Here is a 16628-nt window from a genome sequence, read left to right as displayed (position 1 = left end):
AATCATTTAATATATAAACAGACTTTAAAAACGAACGATTATATATAAGTAAATATATATTTTTTTAAATTCATTTTTATATGAAATTCTGATGCTTTATATCTTATTTTATATTATAAGTATTATCATTAAGTATTATTTATTGGATTATCACACAAACGCAGCCTGTAATTGCAAGACACCTAGATATATTTCACTATATTTCTCATAATAACGAAAATAAAACAAAAAGTAGTTGAACATAATTCAAAAAGAAATTTTAAAAGGCACATTAATTATCGTCAATTTTCTGCATTATTCCATTCTTTGTAGAAAATTCAGAGGTTTGAGTTTCACATCTTTCACACCTGTAATAGCATAAGCAAAAAATAGTAAATAATATTTAACTAGAGAAGAAATAATAATCATCATTATCTTGTTCCATTGTACCAAATTTAATTAATTTAATATTTTTATGTAAACTTCTGTATCTGTCATATTGTAGGTTTATTGTGTCATTGAAAATAAAGACTGATATTTGAAATATTCTATTTAATCTAATGTAATTCGTACCAAAATCGTGTCTTTCCTGGTTACTTGTGGCGTGATGGATGGCGCTATAACGTCGAGGGGTAAGCGTGGGATGATACCTTTCATGGAGGCCCACTGACCTTCGCAGAGTTCATGAAAAGTCAAACGTAGCAGTGACTGGCCGCCTAGTATACCTGGACCCCTGCATGTTGCACCAGCTCCAAATTCCCAGATACTCCAATTACCTGTCATAATTAAAACCCGCTGTATCTGCAACGGATTGGTCAGATTCGCAAAGCTGGCGAATCTTTTGCGCAGCCAAGAAGCAACATAAGAGGCACGACAATCGCAATGCCAGGGATTTTGACTCAGACGTACTTGCTGAATTGTGGATATAGCGTCCATACTACCAGCTGGCAAGAAGGAGAGGTCATTTGATTCCAGTTGTCTAAAATAAAAATAAAAATTATGATATGGCGTGACAGAGAACAGAGAGAAAGAAAGAGAGAGCGAGAGAGAGAGAGAGAAGAAAGAAAAGAATATTATTTTTTATTTATAAGCAAAAATATATTTCTAATCTAAAAGTCACAGTAAACAGATTTATAAAGCAGATATATAAATTGAAATTTTATCTGTATATTTCAAAGAAAACTTGTCATGATATAAGTATATAAGTAAAAAAATTAATACACACAAAAATTTTAATATTAAATAATATTAATTTTAAAGTAACATTACAATAAAGTATACAGAATTCTTAGTATTGACTTACAATTTCCGTAAGTTTGGCGTGTCTTCAAAAACTCCTGATTGTAATATCTTCAGTCGATTGGATTGCAAAAAAAGAGAAGTAAGATTGAACAAGCCGCGAAAAACGCCTCTTACTAGAATTTCTATTCGATTGCCATAGAGAATAAGACGTTCCAAAGATATAGAATTATTAAATAATCCAGGTGGCAAATATTTTATATGATTATGTCCTATTCGAAGTTCTCGAAGCGCTGGCATACCGTGTAATGCTTTTGCATCAATCTATAGCAAATATTCAAATTGTTTATTTTTAAAGAGAAACAATCTTCTAAAACCTTATAATTTATGTTTCATAATAAATATATTATAATGATAATATATTATAAATGCTTTTTATAACATCGTAATTCTTTAAAACAAAATTGAAATTAAATTTATAAAATGTAAAAGACATTTACACGAGATATTCTATTGCTTGATATTTCCAGAATTTCTAATTGTGTCAAAGTCAACAATAATCCCTTGGGCAGTTCCGTTAGTCGATTGTTACGCATATTCAATTCTTTAAGAGACGTCAGATCTTTGAATATACCGTTAGGCAACTCTTTCAAACGATTTTCCTCAAGTGCAAGACGTCTGAGATTAATAGTATCTCGAAAAATTGAAACAGGTAATCCAGCTAATCGGTTTTCACCCAGCAATAATTCGTCAAGATTCCCAAGGCCATGAAATGCACCGGGAGGTAATAACGAAATGCGATTGAAGGAGAGATCCAGCAAAACCAGGTGACTATTGCTCAAAAAAAGATCTTCTGGTAAAGTCCGGAGTTTATTTGACGATAAATCGCTAAATAGAATAAAAAATGTGTATTAAATTTTTAATAAGTTTATAAAAAGATAAGAAACTGAATTTCAACTCAAAAAAAAATAAATATTAGTTACAGCACATTTAATAATATTTTTTTTGCAAAATGTATTAAATAAAATGAATTTTAATATAATTATAGAAATATATACAAAATACACTTCTATACATTGAGCATTCAAACATTTTTTTTAACTTTCTCGAAACTTAAATTAGCTAATTTTCTCGAAACAACTATTAAATTAAAAATTATATAAAATATCTACGAAAGTATTGATACGACTTTGAGTTAGTTCTTGTGTTTCTTTCTTAATTAGTATTAGTAATTAAGCATCCGACGTACAGTATTCGGAGATTCCTTAGTTCATAGAATTGATTGCGTTGCATTTCCTTCAAGAGGTTATTACTCAATCTGACATTTGCGATACCGTGCAACGGCAAGAACAGGCTTGGTGCCAAATGCTCTACTAAATTACTGCTTAGATCTCTGTAATTCACAATTTCATTAGTATATTATACATACATCTCTCGATTATTACACAACTCACAGATGGTACAACTGCGTCATATTCTTAAATGTGTCTCTGTGCAGAGCGCTGAGTCGATTACTTCCAAGGTCCCTAGAAAGTAAATACACCAAACAAATAATATTTTTATTCGTAAAGCATATATTATACATATATTATATGAGAAATATACATAACATAATATTATTATATATTATATATATATTTTATTATATTATTATTATATAATTTTTTTTATTTAATATTATATGATGATTTCGTGGTTGCATATGTAATTATTGGATTATACATAGAGATTTCGTATGAATTTTATAATGATTTCGAGGACTTTGTCCCACGATTACATTAAATGATTACCCCCTCGTAATTATTTTACAATAATTTAATTTTATTTAAAAATTATATGAAATTGAGATTTATAATAGAATATTATATATAAAAATTTAATTTTTATTTATGAATTATATAAAGCATTTCTATCTTTAGGATTTAATTCGATTACTTTCTAAAAGAGATCCATCATTACATATCTGTTCAACAAACATGATGATATTATTTGTTAAATTGTTTACAGCCTCAACACATCGGAAGGGACCAATTGCGTCGGAGGTAGATCTAGCAAATTGTATCTCCAACAGGACACCGATTTCATTTCCGGTACGCATTTGCACGGCCCTTCAGCACAAACCTCCCAGTCCTCCTCTTTCAGGCTGATCCGCCAAACTGCAAAAGCATGAGTGTCCTTTCGTGTCTCCGTCATACATAAATCTCACGATTTTACCGGGATGCTCTACCGCTCGCAATCTGCGTTCGAAAGTGGACAGACGGTTCTTCATCTCCTCAAAAATAGACATCGATTCCTCCGAAAGGGCCGGCGTCGATGAATATTCCATATCTGCGCTCATATGAGATGTTTTATTTTAAGTTTCGTGATCGCGCATTTTTTAAATTGTATCGAAAATACGCGGAAAGAGATATATAAAAAAAATATAGTAGTTTAGAAAAATATTACTTTTTTGCTCTTTTTACGCAAGAAGATCTATCTTTCGAAATATATATTTTTTATTTTAGAATTTTTTAAGATTTTAAAATTTTAGAAAATATCATTTACGAAAAAGTACGCATTTTCATAAATGATATTCTATAATCTCCATCTAATATTTTCAACTTCATGCAGTATAATAATTATTAATACAATTTTAACTGGATTACTTTTCATATTCTTCGAATTTAATTCAAACTGTTAAAAATAATTGTAGGCGAATATGTTTAATTTGTTCAATTACCTGTAGAAATACGCATACTTGCGGTACACATATGCGAGACGAAAGAGTACGTATTCGTCTTGCACAATAAAAGGAAGACGATTGCACAATAAATCTTTGAAGATAAGTCGGTCATGTCACGGACGGTTCGGACTAAACGACACATCATAGACGGGACAAAGTGCATCAGACTGAGGATGTGGTTCTCAAGCCGACCGTTGTCCTTCATTGCGCACGGTCGCATCCTCATTATCTTGAACATTGATTTGGAAGATAAACTTATTACAATGAAGATTGACGGACAATAGCCCCACGCGTACAAATTATAGCCTTTCACACACGGTGTATACATACTGTTGACAAATCAATTTTCTAATATTTATAGGATTATAAGATATCTAAAAAATAATTAATCGGCATAAAATTACAAAAATATTAACTGTTTGTTAGGTATAGTAAATACATGATTATTTTTATTTAAGCATTACGGTATTTATTTTATGATTTTATGACAAAATAATTTAATGAAAATGTGGTAGTTATGTTGAATCAGAATAAGTACAATAAAAAGGACAATTCAATTTTTTCCAGTTTATAAATTAATGTGTTTTCTATTATTTGCCATCTAGAAAATAAACTATAAAGCTTTGACATTTATTTATCAATCGGTAACGATATCTTGTCTAAAATGTGTCGACATCATTCTTTATACTGTATTAGTTACAAGAAAGCGGCGGAAACATATTACGCAATACGACGATGTACATGTGTACATTTAATGTACACATTATAACATATGTTATAATGTACTACATTATATGATATTATTTAACAATAAATAAAATAGGAATTAGGTATAATAACATCCTTTCTTTCTAATAAAATAACAAATATAATAATAGGAGAAAGTTCCGTTTAATCTTTAATTTTTTTAATAAAAAATCTTTCCTGTGGCAGGTGTATCTCAAAATTAAAATGTATGTAATGTTTTATACTTACGCGATTGCACAATAAAAACAAAAAAACAAAACAAATACGAAAAGCATTCATTTAAATATTTCAGAATCAAATTAGAATATATTTTCTTAACTATATAATATTATTAATGTATTTGTGTAAGGACAGATCGTAAACGCGATTAGAAAGCCGGTTTAAATTTGCGTAACGAGAATATACATTCTATTCAGTACCTGCACACACAACTTACATAATTAGAAACTGTGTACTAGGATCAACTACGTCGCAGAAAAGGAAGTGATTATGAAAATTAAAATCAATTATTGCTCATCATTAATATTTATTAGATAGATACACTTTACATTGTATATTCATACATAGCGTTTAGTTTAGTAATCAATTTTGTTGCTAATTTTGTCGCGTAATTATATCCAGCTTTCTTGCATACCAACATCTCTGTTCTCTCATCGTTAGAGGAAGAATACATTGTGTTACAACATGTTAAGATTCATTTACTCAAACTAAATAAATTCACGATAATAATCTAACAGTTCATTCGACGATTAGTATTCTATCTACTCTGTAGTTCTTGATGGTTTTCCAAGATCGAATGATTATTTAGGACAGTCTTACTCCGCCAGATCCAGGACACTCTCCTTTGCTCTTCACAGCCAATTCTAAGATTGGAGTACAATATGATTGATGTCATTAATCTAATATTAATATAGTTAATATATAAATAATTAATATAATTATTATCTAAATGATTAATGCGATTAATATAGCGATTTATATGCTACTTTCATGTGCTTACTTGTGCCCATCTCGCAATTGTGAATATCCAGAGCGCACTGCGTTCCAAAAGTTCTCGGCTTAAAGCTGGAGTCGACAGGATCGTGAGCGCAAATAGGATCATAATCAGTCCCGCAATCTCGCGCGCAATCCTTCTTACTCTTCTTTGCTTCCTTGGCCGCCTTGATAGCGTCCTTTACGTCTTTCGACGCGGTCGCAGCTTCTTTGATATCTTTAGGTTCCTTTACATCCTTCATTGTGGTGTCGACTTTTGTCTCGTCGGGAAAAGCGTACGTTTCCTCGCATAATGTAAACATGCTGAGGAACGCGAAAGCTAGGAAGGATCAAGAAAAGAGACAGAGAGAGAGAGAAAAAAGGATATAAAATTAAAGATAATTCGATTTTAATCCAATATTTTCCATTTTTAATCAAACGTTTCCATAAATGACAGAATAGTTTTACTTAATTACAGAGAAGATATTGATAATATCCTCTGATAACTATAAAAGATTATCACTGTAATGGAACAAAGCGTAATTTTAAATAATTAATACAATTTTCGAAAGTCTTTCTATTAGCGAATTGTAGACGGGATGATATTACGTAAATCTATTGATAATGGCTTAGCCTCTCTGCTGGGACACTGCGCGGCCTTAATACGCGGCTCTATTGAATGATTGCAGCTTTATTGAAATCAAGGTTTATTTTAAATCGAGATCAGTCCGCTCCTTGCGGCGATTGTGACGTTTCTTCGCTCAAGGCCGTTTACACCCACGCCCATTTAAAGACATTTCCTTTTGCTGCGAGACTTCTTCAAAAATCTCAATTACTCTTTCGCGCGAATCATAGTTACGATTTTCATTCTTCTTACATAATTTATCAAAAATAAAACGCAATTGCACAATTTTACGATGTATTGTCGGTTGAGGTCAGGTCAACTTAACTAGATTTCAAATTAACGCATTTTAGAGAAAAGTGCATACAAATTGCAATAATACCAATTTAATTTGTTCAAATTTTTATAGTTTTATATCTAACTTCTAAAATTTCTTATTTTATTGCTTCTATTAAAAGTTATATAAAAAAGGTTTTATAAAACCTCTAAATACGCAATCAACTAGCAACAATATAAACTGCATTAAATATTGTAATATTTTAATATCATGTTAAAATCTTTCTAATATTATTTGAACATGCGCAAATAGATGATTAATTTAATCTATTAGTATTTAATGAGACTTTTAAATATATTAGTAAACATTGACTCAAAAATATTATACATATTTGACTTAGCAAAAGATACATTTATTGTTAGTTGATTGCAAGAATGATCGATTTTAGCGCTATAAGATCTTAAACAAATTCGTTGCAGTTTCCGTACCAACTATAACTGCTACCTCCATTGTTCTAACTGATCGACGGTCCGGTTGAAAATCGTTGAAAATCAGCAATTCTAGGCACAGCGAATGGCTATCACGAGAGAACTGGCATATCGTGTCACCATGCTACGTTTATAAACTGAGTGTAATGGTTAAATCTATCCCCACCTGAGAGAGATTGAGAGAGGACATATCATGCCTGATTAATCTTACTTTACGTAGCGTCTCATTTTCATATCCAACGTATTCGCTAAAGAAACGTAGATTGTAATTAATTAAACATTTTTACAAAGTACTATTGTCTATGCAAAACAGAGAATGTATTCAATTTCTATATAATTTAAATTTTTACATAATATTATATTATCACGAATTAAGATAGCCGATCTCATCACTCTGCAATTTCAATTGAATAATACACATTTTACGTTATAAGTTTTATTATTCAAAAATAATTTTCCCTCACATCGATAAAAGGCATATTAAATACTGCGCATTCAACATTACGCAGATGTATCTTTATATTTGACTGCATACATGTAGGTCAGCAAGAGGTAAATAATTTGTTAAAGTTTTATTTTCCAACGTACTTTGCTACTTGGTACACGGTGGCACCGAATAATCATGATATCACAGTGCTGTAAAAGGAAAGATCATCCTTGTAATCTTCTCTAATCATGTCGTCCGACTGACGTCGATTACGAAGTAGATTTGACTGCGCTCTATATTCATAGAAATGTTTAACGGATTTCTTTATATAAAAAATTTTCTAATTTATCTTTGCAATCAAAAATCGGGAGAATAAATAGCATTTTGTATATTGATGAAATAATTTTTATAAGTATGGATAAGTATACATTATAAATAAATAAAATTACAAAAGCAGGGAAAAACGCGACAATGAAACTCGATGATGTACTTAATTAAATCTCTCAATGCCCTCTTCGTTCTGTGAGTTGCCTCTCTTCCTCTACATAACTCTTAAATAAATTTAAATAGTCAAGCCAAGATTCGTGGAACGTAAATGCCTCGGCGATGCGACACGCATAGGTCGTGCATTTCTCTGTCGAATTTGAACGAGCATTATTTTGCGTCTCGTACTTTTCGACGGAGCTTTTTACTACATCTTCGAGATTGTTTAGTGTTTCCATACTGGCATAAGCTAAAAAATATGGAAATAACGAAGTACAATAAATAAGTTAAGAAAATGATAGTTTTAATTAACAATATTTTCGTTTAAAAAACCTTATTTCAAGTTCATTACAAAACTTTTATTATAATTAAAGTTGGAAGTTCGGAGATTTCTGAGAACTTACGTGCTGAGAATTTGCGTTCCTCGTCATCATCTTTATTGGAAACTTTCTTCTTGATAATCTCAAGTTTAGGTATGAAAAGCAGCAAACAAATTACCGCAATAAATTTCACGATCATTTTAAAGATCACCAACTTCAATATGATTTTCGCGATGGTAAATGCATTTAATTTGAGGGCAAATGGCAATCCTAGGTTAATACTTGGTAGAAGGGAAATTTGAGCCACATCAGAAAGCGCGTAGGGTGCACTATAAACCGGAGGTGGAATGGAAGTATGTATTGAAGGACCATATCCTACGGAAACAAAGAATAAAATACTAAGTCAAGTGAGTTTTTCAAAGAGCTCTGAATATATACTTAATCCAAATTCATCCAAATCCTAATAAAATCTAAAATAAAAAAAAAAAATTTTACAAAGAATCAGTTTTATTAATTAAAGATAATTAAATAATGCGTCTGTAAAACTCATCAAATTATTTTAAAGCTATAACATTATACATTTGCAAATTTTGAGAAATTTTAAAAAATTCTTATTTAAGTATGACAAAAAATTAATAAATAATAATAATTACATGTATAGATAAATGTAATTAAATTTTTCTATTATGATGTAAATTTTGTATCAAATTTTAATGTAGTACTAAATTATTATTATAATAATAATTATAATGTAAACTTAAGTAGATCAAGTCATTTAATTTTAATAATCAATAACACTTCTTGTCTCACCTTGTTGAGGTGGTAGATAGTTTCCGGGTGGTCCATACGAAGAAGTTTGAGGATAAAGCGAAGGATCATCATTTGGAGGTCTGTACGAATTCTGCGGCGGGCCATAAGAATTCTGCGGTACGCTATAGCGATCATTGTAGTCCATCGATAGCTTAAAGGATTGGGGATAAGAATCGCTAGATGAAAGAGCGTTGGGCTCACCATAAGTAATTCGCGGACTCTTCGACGCGTATGTCGAATCGGGCGAACCGTACTCTGTTTCTGACTTGTAAATAGGCCCCTGCACATACTCTCTTCTATTTGTCTTCGTCTTTGAGTCCATCTGTACGATCCCTTCTCGCGGATCGTCGCTATTACGTGAGTGCATTAGTGCCTGAAGATAGCTGTCCCTTTTCCAAGCGGTCTTCGGACTTTTGCTGACCCAAGACTTGTGATTGACGTAAGAGCCGCGAGGACTCATATTCTTCGAGATGGTTCTTTGGGAAACGGCATATTCTCCGGAAGACATTTGACTAACAATTGTAGGAGATACGAAAGGAACAATTTTCGTAGAACCGATATGATTGGAATCAGTAACAATTGAGGATATGGTCGACAAAGGAGGACCGAGGACTAATTCCTTTCCTAAAGTTATCGATGCTTCGGATTCTTTGGCTTCTATCTTTAGAGTCGATGCACCTGGTGTATCCTGATAATTCGAGGGCACAGTTTCGTGGGATGAGACCAAGGTGAGAGAAAGCAAAAAAATTTCTAGAATCCAAATGAGTCGCTGCTTTCGTGACATTTTTATAATAAGTTGGAGAAATATCTATAATAAAAGACATATTATAAAATTAATTTCTATAAATTATAAAATTGATTTATAGAATTTTTATAACCATTATAAAAATTTCTTAATAGAAGCGTCTGACGACATCTCAATGATGATTGCATGTGTTTTAATAATTTTAACAATAGATTTTTGTTTTTTTTTCACGCATAGGTAAGACTTCAATAAGGTATTAAAGTAAATGTTAAAAAATTTTAGAAGTTTTATAATACTAATCCTTCTCATACGTACTGTAAATAAATAGTATTTTAAATAGATAACACGACAGTGGATAGACTTAGAGATTCTAAAAGTATTCCTTTGAATTAATTTTAATTAGAAAAAGAAGAGATAGGCAAGTAGTACAAACAAGCAGCACGACATGAAACGCCTTCTAGATGAGCGCCGAAGATTCCTCTTGAATACGAAATACAAGCAACTGTCGTGCATACTAAACGCATAGCGGTCTTCGCCCCTTTTTAGGGTAATCATTTCAACAATAACCTTAATTCACGCGTATATAAAAATAGTAAAGTAACTGTATTCCATAACTTTACAGTAGACTCTTATTGTATAATTTGATGTTGTTATTATCACATTATATTGCTATTTAAATTGCTCTTTAAATTTATTAATATTTTTATTTATAAAATAATCTTAAAATTAAACTATAAAATAACGGTAAATTTATAAGTACACAATAATAACATTTTATTTAAATTATTAATTAATGAAAACAATTATTAATAAAGCTTAATAGAATAATATCTAATATAGCTAATTAATTTTTAGATAGAAATAGCCGCAAATTTGATTAATTTATACATATATAAGGAATAAGTAAAACATTTTTTTAAAATAATTGTATTTTATCGTGCCCGTACTATGCTTTTATCCGTCGTGAAATCAAAATCGTTTTATCATTTCTTTATTTAAGAAAATACATTTAAATCATTTATGTCGCAAGACATAATTAATCGAATCGCTTTATATATTTAAAAATTTATTTTTTATGTTTATTTATCAATTACATAATTTTTGTGTCACTTTTTATATGAAAAAAATATGTTTACGATATATACTAAAATAAATAAGACAAAGACTTACAAATGATAAATATACATACGTTGACTATTTCCACTTAAAAATAATTTTCCACTTCCAACAGAAGATAACGTGGACTTTTAGCTCCTCAGTTGCACTCTAGGATTTTTTCTTCTCTATAAATCTACTTACTTGCGAATTATCCATTCCTGCATCAAACACAAAAATCTATAGAACTGTTCTAACAAATGTTGACCTTACGAAAAACATTCTTGCTGACTGGCACTCACGTCGATCAATGCTCGTGAATAAAAAGTTATCGTGTTTGCTTCGCCTATATATGCCATTCGCATTCGGAAGGGGCACGAGATTCACGTTATTGGGTTACCATTCCACCGTACCCCTTCGATACTTCCAGTTTACAACCATCGATTGCTACCGTTTGCCGCGAAATATGTAAAAATCGTTTTAAATATTATTTTTTTGTTCAAGAAAATATATTTAAATGATATATATATCGCAATATAGAAATTATAAATATAATTAATGATTCCTTATATTATCAAACTATTCTTAATACTATGTTAATTCTAATTTTATATATTTTGAAATAAAATTATAATGTCACTATTAATAAGTATTAAAATAAATGAATAATCATGTGTATTTCATTTTAAAATAATTTTGTAAAAGAAAGAAGGAAATACGAAATTATTAAAATTACTTTTAATGATCACCTCCAATAAGTGATTCATAAAAGTATGACTGAAAACATTTTCCTGGTATTTATTATAAATTATTAAAAGCTTTAAAATGACAATGGGAGGAGTCAAAGGCATGGCCATTATTATGTGCTGTACGATGCAGTCTATAACGGTGTTACCATCTTTCGAACCTCCCACAATACTTTGATCTAGTGGCACACTTTTAGTGGCATTCTTTCGGTGATTCTATTATCTTCCAGAGAAGTATGCAAAATGTTGTGTTCGATAAAAGTCTTAACAATCAGGTACATTCAGCAATCAAAACAGGTACAAAAACAATAAGGGAAACATTTTTCTTTTATACTATATCATTCTTTATTCTAAAATTATTTTTATTAATTATTTTTAATTTTAAATAACGCAAAATTTTTTTCACACAAATTTTAATGAAAACTTCTAGAAATAAATTTTATTGATAAAAAAAGATAATTTGTATCAATAATTTTTGTCAAAATAAACAATTTAATTTTGTAAATTATAAATTGTGAAGTTTAGTTAAAAAATATAAATACAATATATATAAAATCCGTGGCTTATTACAAATATGTTTGAAAGGATTATCAAACGCAGTCTCTATGGCCACCCTCGATCAATATGTTATCTGGGTCTCTCAGCAACCAAACATTATGCTTATGCACGTGCAAGTTTTGCTTGTCATACACAAGTAGAATTGAGGATTTGAAAACAGTACAAAAACAATAAAAATTTTTGTTATATTTCATTAGATTAGATAAAATATAGCAAAATGAGTTTTTCAACAACCGAAATAGTGTACGTTTTGTTTTTCTGAACTTGGCGAGTAAAGTGTATTTTTTAAAATGGATTTACATTGTTGTACAGGTGGACAAAATTCGGAAAATCTCATGACTTCGTTTTCGTTGGGAAGGAAGCCATCGCAACAGCTTCCGGTATTTATGTGAGCTTTTTGGATCTCAATACGAGAGAGAGACGAATTGAACGCTTCGACAATAAAGAGAGGGGCGATGGTGCATCCTGTTTGGCTGGACATCCGGTATAGAATGTTCATAATTATTTATAGTATCTATTTATTTAGATTATTGCATCTTTAAAAAATAACTGTTAAATAATATTTTTTAATAAAATTAATATTTTGAATTTTTCCAGACAGTTTCCATGTTTTCCGTAGTCGAGAGAAAACATAATCCCAAAATATCAATATTCATGTATCCGATGCTACAAAGGATCTCCAGGTGCATACTGCCCGACAAAATTAATGGTTATTTATCTTGTTCTTTCGCTGGTACAGAGTATCTCATAAGTCTGACTACCTTCCCCGATTTTCAATTGATTGTGTGGCTTTGGAAAACCGGCAGACACGTTGCAATGCTTAACACAAAGATAGACAATCTTAATCAAGAAATTTAGTAAGTGTTCAATAACTTTCTATAATATATTTTTTAACGTGTTGAGAGTTAGCAGCTAGATTCTTTAATCTTTTTTAATTTCAAGATTTAAAAAAATTAATAAATTGTTTAACTTTGCCAGCTGTTCACTGAATCCTCCACATTTTATATCGCAACTTGGAATCGATGATAATATACTCTCGATCTATCAGGTGCGTACGTGCTCCAAAATCGTAAGTATACATCATGTAAACGCGCTAATTCCTGAACACAGAATTGTGTCTTCATCCTGGACATTGGAAGGAAATTTATTTGTCTCGGATGAATTCGGAAATGTATGGCTCATGGCGATAGAAGCTAATAAGTTATACTCGGTGGTAAAATCAAAAATACGCGAACATCCAAAAAATAAGCCCATTGTTGTTGCTCATAAAAGCGGCGTAATAGTTGTGAATTCCAATAACGAAATTACGGTATGTATTAATAAATACATATTTAATATAAATAAAATTTTTATTGTACTTTACAAATTATAAAATTTAACATTAGGTTAAAAACAGAAATGGGGATATGTATATTTGAAATATTTTTATTTAAAACACAGTTTTTGCAATACAAGTATATTTTGTATTTTGTATTTCAGCGAAGTACGTAAAAGTATTATTTATTTTGAATTTAAAATTAAAAGTTTTATGTATTTTGTAATTCAAATAATGAAAATCAATCTTAGTATTTGAAATACAAAATACAGAATACAATTGTCTTACAAATACTGTTTTACAAATAAAAGTATTTCAAATACATGCCCAGCCTTGCACTAAAAATACATTATTATTATTTTTGCACAAAGCTTAAATTTGTTTCTTTATTATATGATATTGTATTATTATAACCTAATTTTTATTTTTCAATGTATTACAATTAACAATATTTTAGTTTTACAAGAAGACGTCTGCGGATTGGAATGTGGCATGGAAATTTATTTGGTCGATTTCGACTTTCTATTCTATACAAGTAGGGAAACAACATTGTTTCAAAGATGGAATTTTGCTTCATTCTAAAAACGGAGAAATTTTTGAGATTTATATGCAACACGACAATATTCCTCATATAGAAGTTATTTATACGGACGAAATTGAATACAAAGCATTGTTTCCTATATCTCAGTGTACAGATCACGTAGCGACGGTAGACCGATTAGATCGTCTTTGCATTTTCGAGTTATTGACCGGTAAACTGACAGCGAGATTATCTCTGAAGCATCACGGTGAAGGTAAGATCAACATAAAGCAGCCTAAGCAAACATTTAATTTTTACTTAAAACATATTAGACATATTTTTTTAATTAGTTAGATTACTATACTATATCATAATTAGAGCCTTCTTTTCATTATAGTTCTTCACGTAGATTCACATCCTACTTTACCAATGCTTGCGTCGTGCAGCGCAGCTGGCAATTGCATTTTAATCGATATCATGAAAATTTCATTGCCCAAAATTTTTAATTGCTTTCATCTCTATGGAAATTTACTAGATAAAATAAAATTTTCACACCATGGCGAACTTTTGGGAATTGGCAATTCTGAAACTGGCATGATGTTCATTATTGGTAAACGATATAAACAACAGCGTGTAAATGTTCTAGGATTTATAGAAATTGATGGATATGTAAGATTATATAAAATTATATTAAAATATTTTTTAAAACACATATATTAATTATATGATAAATTATGTAAGAATAGAGATATACGTCAGTTTATATATTTTTGAAGGAAAACTGAAAGTAATTCGATGTTTTCTTTCGCCTTTTTTGTAGATTGTTGATTTTTTGATATATGAAAAAAGTTACGACCGTTTTGAGATCTTGATCCTAACAACAATTATTCCTTCTATGGCTTCGATCGGCGGCAACAAAGTAATTGTGTACACTTGCGAGAACTCAACCGAGTTCTGCACACATGCCGTTTGCATAATAGATATATCAAGACCTTTCAGAACGCTCTATCATGGATGTAAGCCTCTGGACATATTAGGTGTACCTTCTTTGTCTAAACAGTTACATAAAATGGAAATAGAGGTGAATATTCGGTTATATGTACAAGTACAAGTACATAGAAGTACAAATGTGTGAGTTAAATTATATTTTTATAAAAAATGCATCATTTAAAAGGGAAATAAACAACATTCTTGGTAATTATTTAGAATAGGGGAGGCAGCACCGATGACCTTGACCTTGACATATGTCATCGAGGTCGTGACCCCGAGTAACCTCCGACAGGTTTTAACCGTCGCTCGTCCTTCGTTAAAAAGTTATGAACAAAAAAAGTTTAGCACTTAAATAATTTATTAAATCGTCATAGTTATACGTTAAATTAATGAATTCATGAAACAACATGATTGTACATACATATAATACTCTTTCTGTGGTTAGGTTTGAACTGATGGTTTATACTGATAATGTATTATTAATATTACTGCAAAATCAAAATAAACACAATCCTCGCTTCTCGTGGAAAGTCGCGTGAACCTCTACCGACGGGATGGATGCGGGAGAGGGGGGCCGTAGGCCCCCCTTGCACCCCTCCGTGTGCAATCATAGCAATAGTACAATCATGGAAGTCGTGTGCTTCTGTGCAGGGAGGGTGTGAAAGTTACTTTAATTGAAAAGTTTAACGTTTCTGAACAGGGAAAAGTGTAGAATAATACTTAACATCATACATGTATAGCAGAAATAATACGTTAATTTTTAAACTTCTTTTATTAATAACTTTTTAACGAAGGATGAGCGACGGTTAAAATTTGTCGGAGGTTACTCAGGGTCACGACCTTGATAACATATGTCAAGGTCAAGGTCATCGGTGCTGCCTCCTCTATTCTAAATAATTACCACATTTTTAAATATTGCTTAATTTAAATAAAAATTAAGATGCGACCGTGTAAATGTACAACATACGTTAGAGAGCGCCAATGATCGGTCAAAGTAGATGTTATGAATACAATATATTCTTAATTTTTAAATTTTAATTATCTCAGATATGACTGTGCGCTGATATTCGGACATTAACCACAATCGATCTGAGACGCTAATAATATAAATATGATGAGCAGCCGAAACATTTAAACATTCCTATATATAAAATAATCCCCCCTAAATTAATTAGGTAAAGGACTTATTGCGAAAAATATTATTGGCGCATGTATGTTATTAATTTAAATAATTATCAAGATAGTCCTCTTGCAGAAATTTAATATTGGCCAACTTAATACTGGAAAGTAACGATTAAAATTACTTATTTTGAACATTAAAAGAATAACAATATTTTTAGTACTCAAAGTAAGTAATTAATAACTACATTTCAGTATTAAATTTCTATAAGGAAATAAAAATACATCTTTCATGCTGTATGCGAAGTTTTTAAATATTATATATACAGGGTGTCTCAAAAAAACGGATCGAAACACAATGGGGACGTAAATTGGATCAAGAGGAACAAAATAGTTTTGTACCATTTTGCAGTTGACGCAATATTTAACGAGATATTAACGTTTAAAGATAGGC

General features: G+C 30.5%; 3 protein-coding genes across 3 annotated transcripts; all 3 read right to left on the bottom strand.

Annotated features, from left to right (window-relative positions):
• Nucleotides 1-294: 294 nt before the first annotated feature.
• LOC108726208 (leucine-rich repeat-containing protein 15) lies at nt 295-4085 on the bottom strand. The gene is made up of 9 exons (XM_018453649.1): nt 3938-4085; nt 3433-3546; nt 3224-3374; nt 2673-2744; nt 2468-2611; nt 1719-2106; nt 1283-1542; nt 630-958; nt 295-347 (listed from the first exon to the last, which is right to left on the bottom strand). Exons 1-9 carry the CDS (start codon nt 4083-4085, stop codon nt 295-297), a joined length of 1659 nt encoding a protein of 552 aa, XP_018309151.1.
• Nucleotides 4086-5193: 1108 nt separating this feature from the next.
• Nucleotides 5194-7172, bottom strand: LOC108726202 (uncharacterized). The gene is made up of 3 exons (XM_018453641.1): nt 7047-7172; nt 5688-5999; nt 5194-5550 (listed from the first exon to the last, which is right to left on the bottom strand). Exons 1-3 carry the CDS (start codon nt 7066-7068, stop codon nt 5492-5494), a joined length of 393 nt encoding a protein of 130 aa, XP_018309143.1. The 5' UTR covers nt 7069-7172; the 3' UTR covers nt 5194-5491.
• Nucleotides 7173-7935: 763 nt separating this feature from the next.
• On the bottom strand, nt 7936-9882 carry LOC108726205 (uncharacterized). The gene is made up of 3 exons (XM_018453644.1): nt 9087-9882; nt 8361-8651; nt 7936-8206 (listed from the first exon to the last, which is right to left on the bottom strand). The coding sequence occupies exons 1-3, from the start codon at nt 9868-9870 to the stop codon at nt 7977-7979; spliced, it is 1305 nt and encodes a 434-aa protein (XP_018309146.1). The 5' UTR covers nt 9871-9882; the 3' UTR covers nt 7936-7976.
• Between the last annotated feature and the right edge of the window lie 6746 nt (nt 9883-16628).

The sequence above is a fragment of the Mycetomoellerius zeteki genome, unplaced genomic scaffold (genome assembly GCF_001594055.1).
Source record: "Mycetomoellerius zeteki isolate Tzet28-1 unplaced genomic scaffold, Tzet1.0 scaffold4, whole genome shotgun sequence".
Classification (NCBI taxonomy): Eukaryota; Metazoa; Arthropoda; class Insecta; order Hymenoptera; family Formicidae; genus Mycetomoellerius; species Mycetomoellerius zeteki.
The sequence above is the reverse complement of the archived record's forward strand: the minus strand, read 5'-3'. Positions and strand labels throughout refer to the sequence as shown.

What these genes read in the sequence shown, in the direction of transcription:
- LOC108726205 (XM_018453644.1), bottom strand. Translation starts at nt 9,870, where the DNA reads ATGTCACGAAAGCAGCGACTCATTTGGATTCTAGAAATTTTTTTGCTT. An exon ending in CTATCTACCACCTCAACAAG is followed by an intron (nt 8,652 to 9,086) that starts GTGAGACAAGAA and finishes TTGTTTCCGTAG; the next exon opens with GATATGGTCCTTCAATACAT. An exon ending in GGAACGCAAATTCTCAGCAC is followed by an intron (nt 8,207 to 8,360) that starts GTAAGTTCTCAG and finishes CATATTTTTTAG; the next exon opens with CTTATGCCAGTATGGAAACA.
- LOC108726202 (XM_018453641.1), bottom strand. Translation starts at nt 7,068, where the DNA reads ATGGAGGTAGCAGTTATAGTTG. An exon ending in GGAGGTAGCAGTTATAGTTG is followed by an intron (nt 6,000 to 7,046) that starts GTACGGAAACTG and finishes GATCCTTCCTAG; the next exon opens with CTTTCGCGTTCCTCAGCATG. An exon ending in CAATTGCGAGATGGGCACAA is followed by an intron (nt 5,551 to 5,687) that starts GTAAGCACATGA and finishes CTCCAATCTTAG; the next exon opens with AATTGGCTGTGAAGAGCAAA.
- LOC108726208 (XM_018453649.1), bottom strand. Translation starts at nt 4,085, where the DNA reads ATGATGTGTCGTTTAGTCCGAACCGTCCGTGACATGACCGACTTATCT. An exon ending in AAGTATGCGTATTTCTACAG is followed by an intron (nt 3,547 to 3,937) that starts GTAATTGAACAA and finishes ATATGAGCGCAG; the next exon opens with ATATGGAATATTCATCGACG. An exon ending in ATGACGCAGTTGTACCATCT is followed by an intron (nt 2,612 to 2,672) that starts GTGAGTTGTGTA and finishes TGTGAATTACAG; the next exon opens with AGATCTAAGCAGTAATTTAG.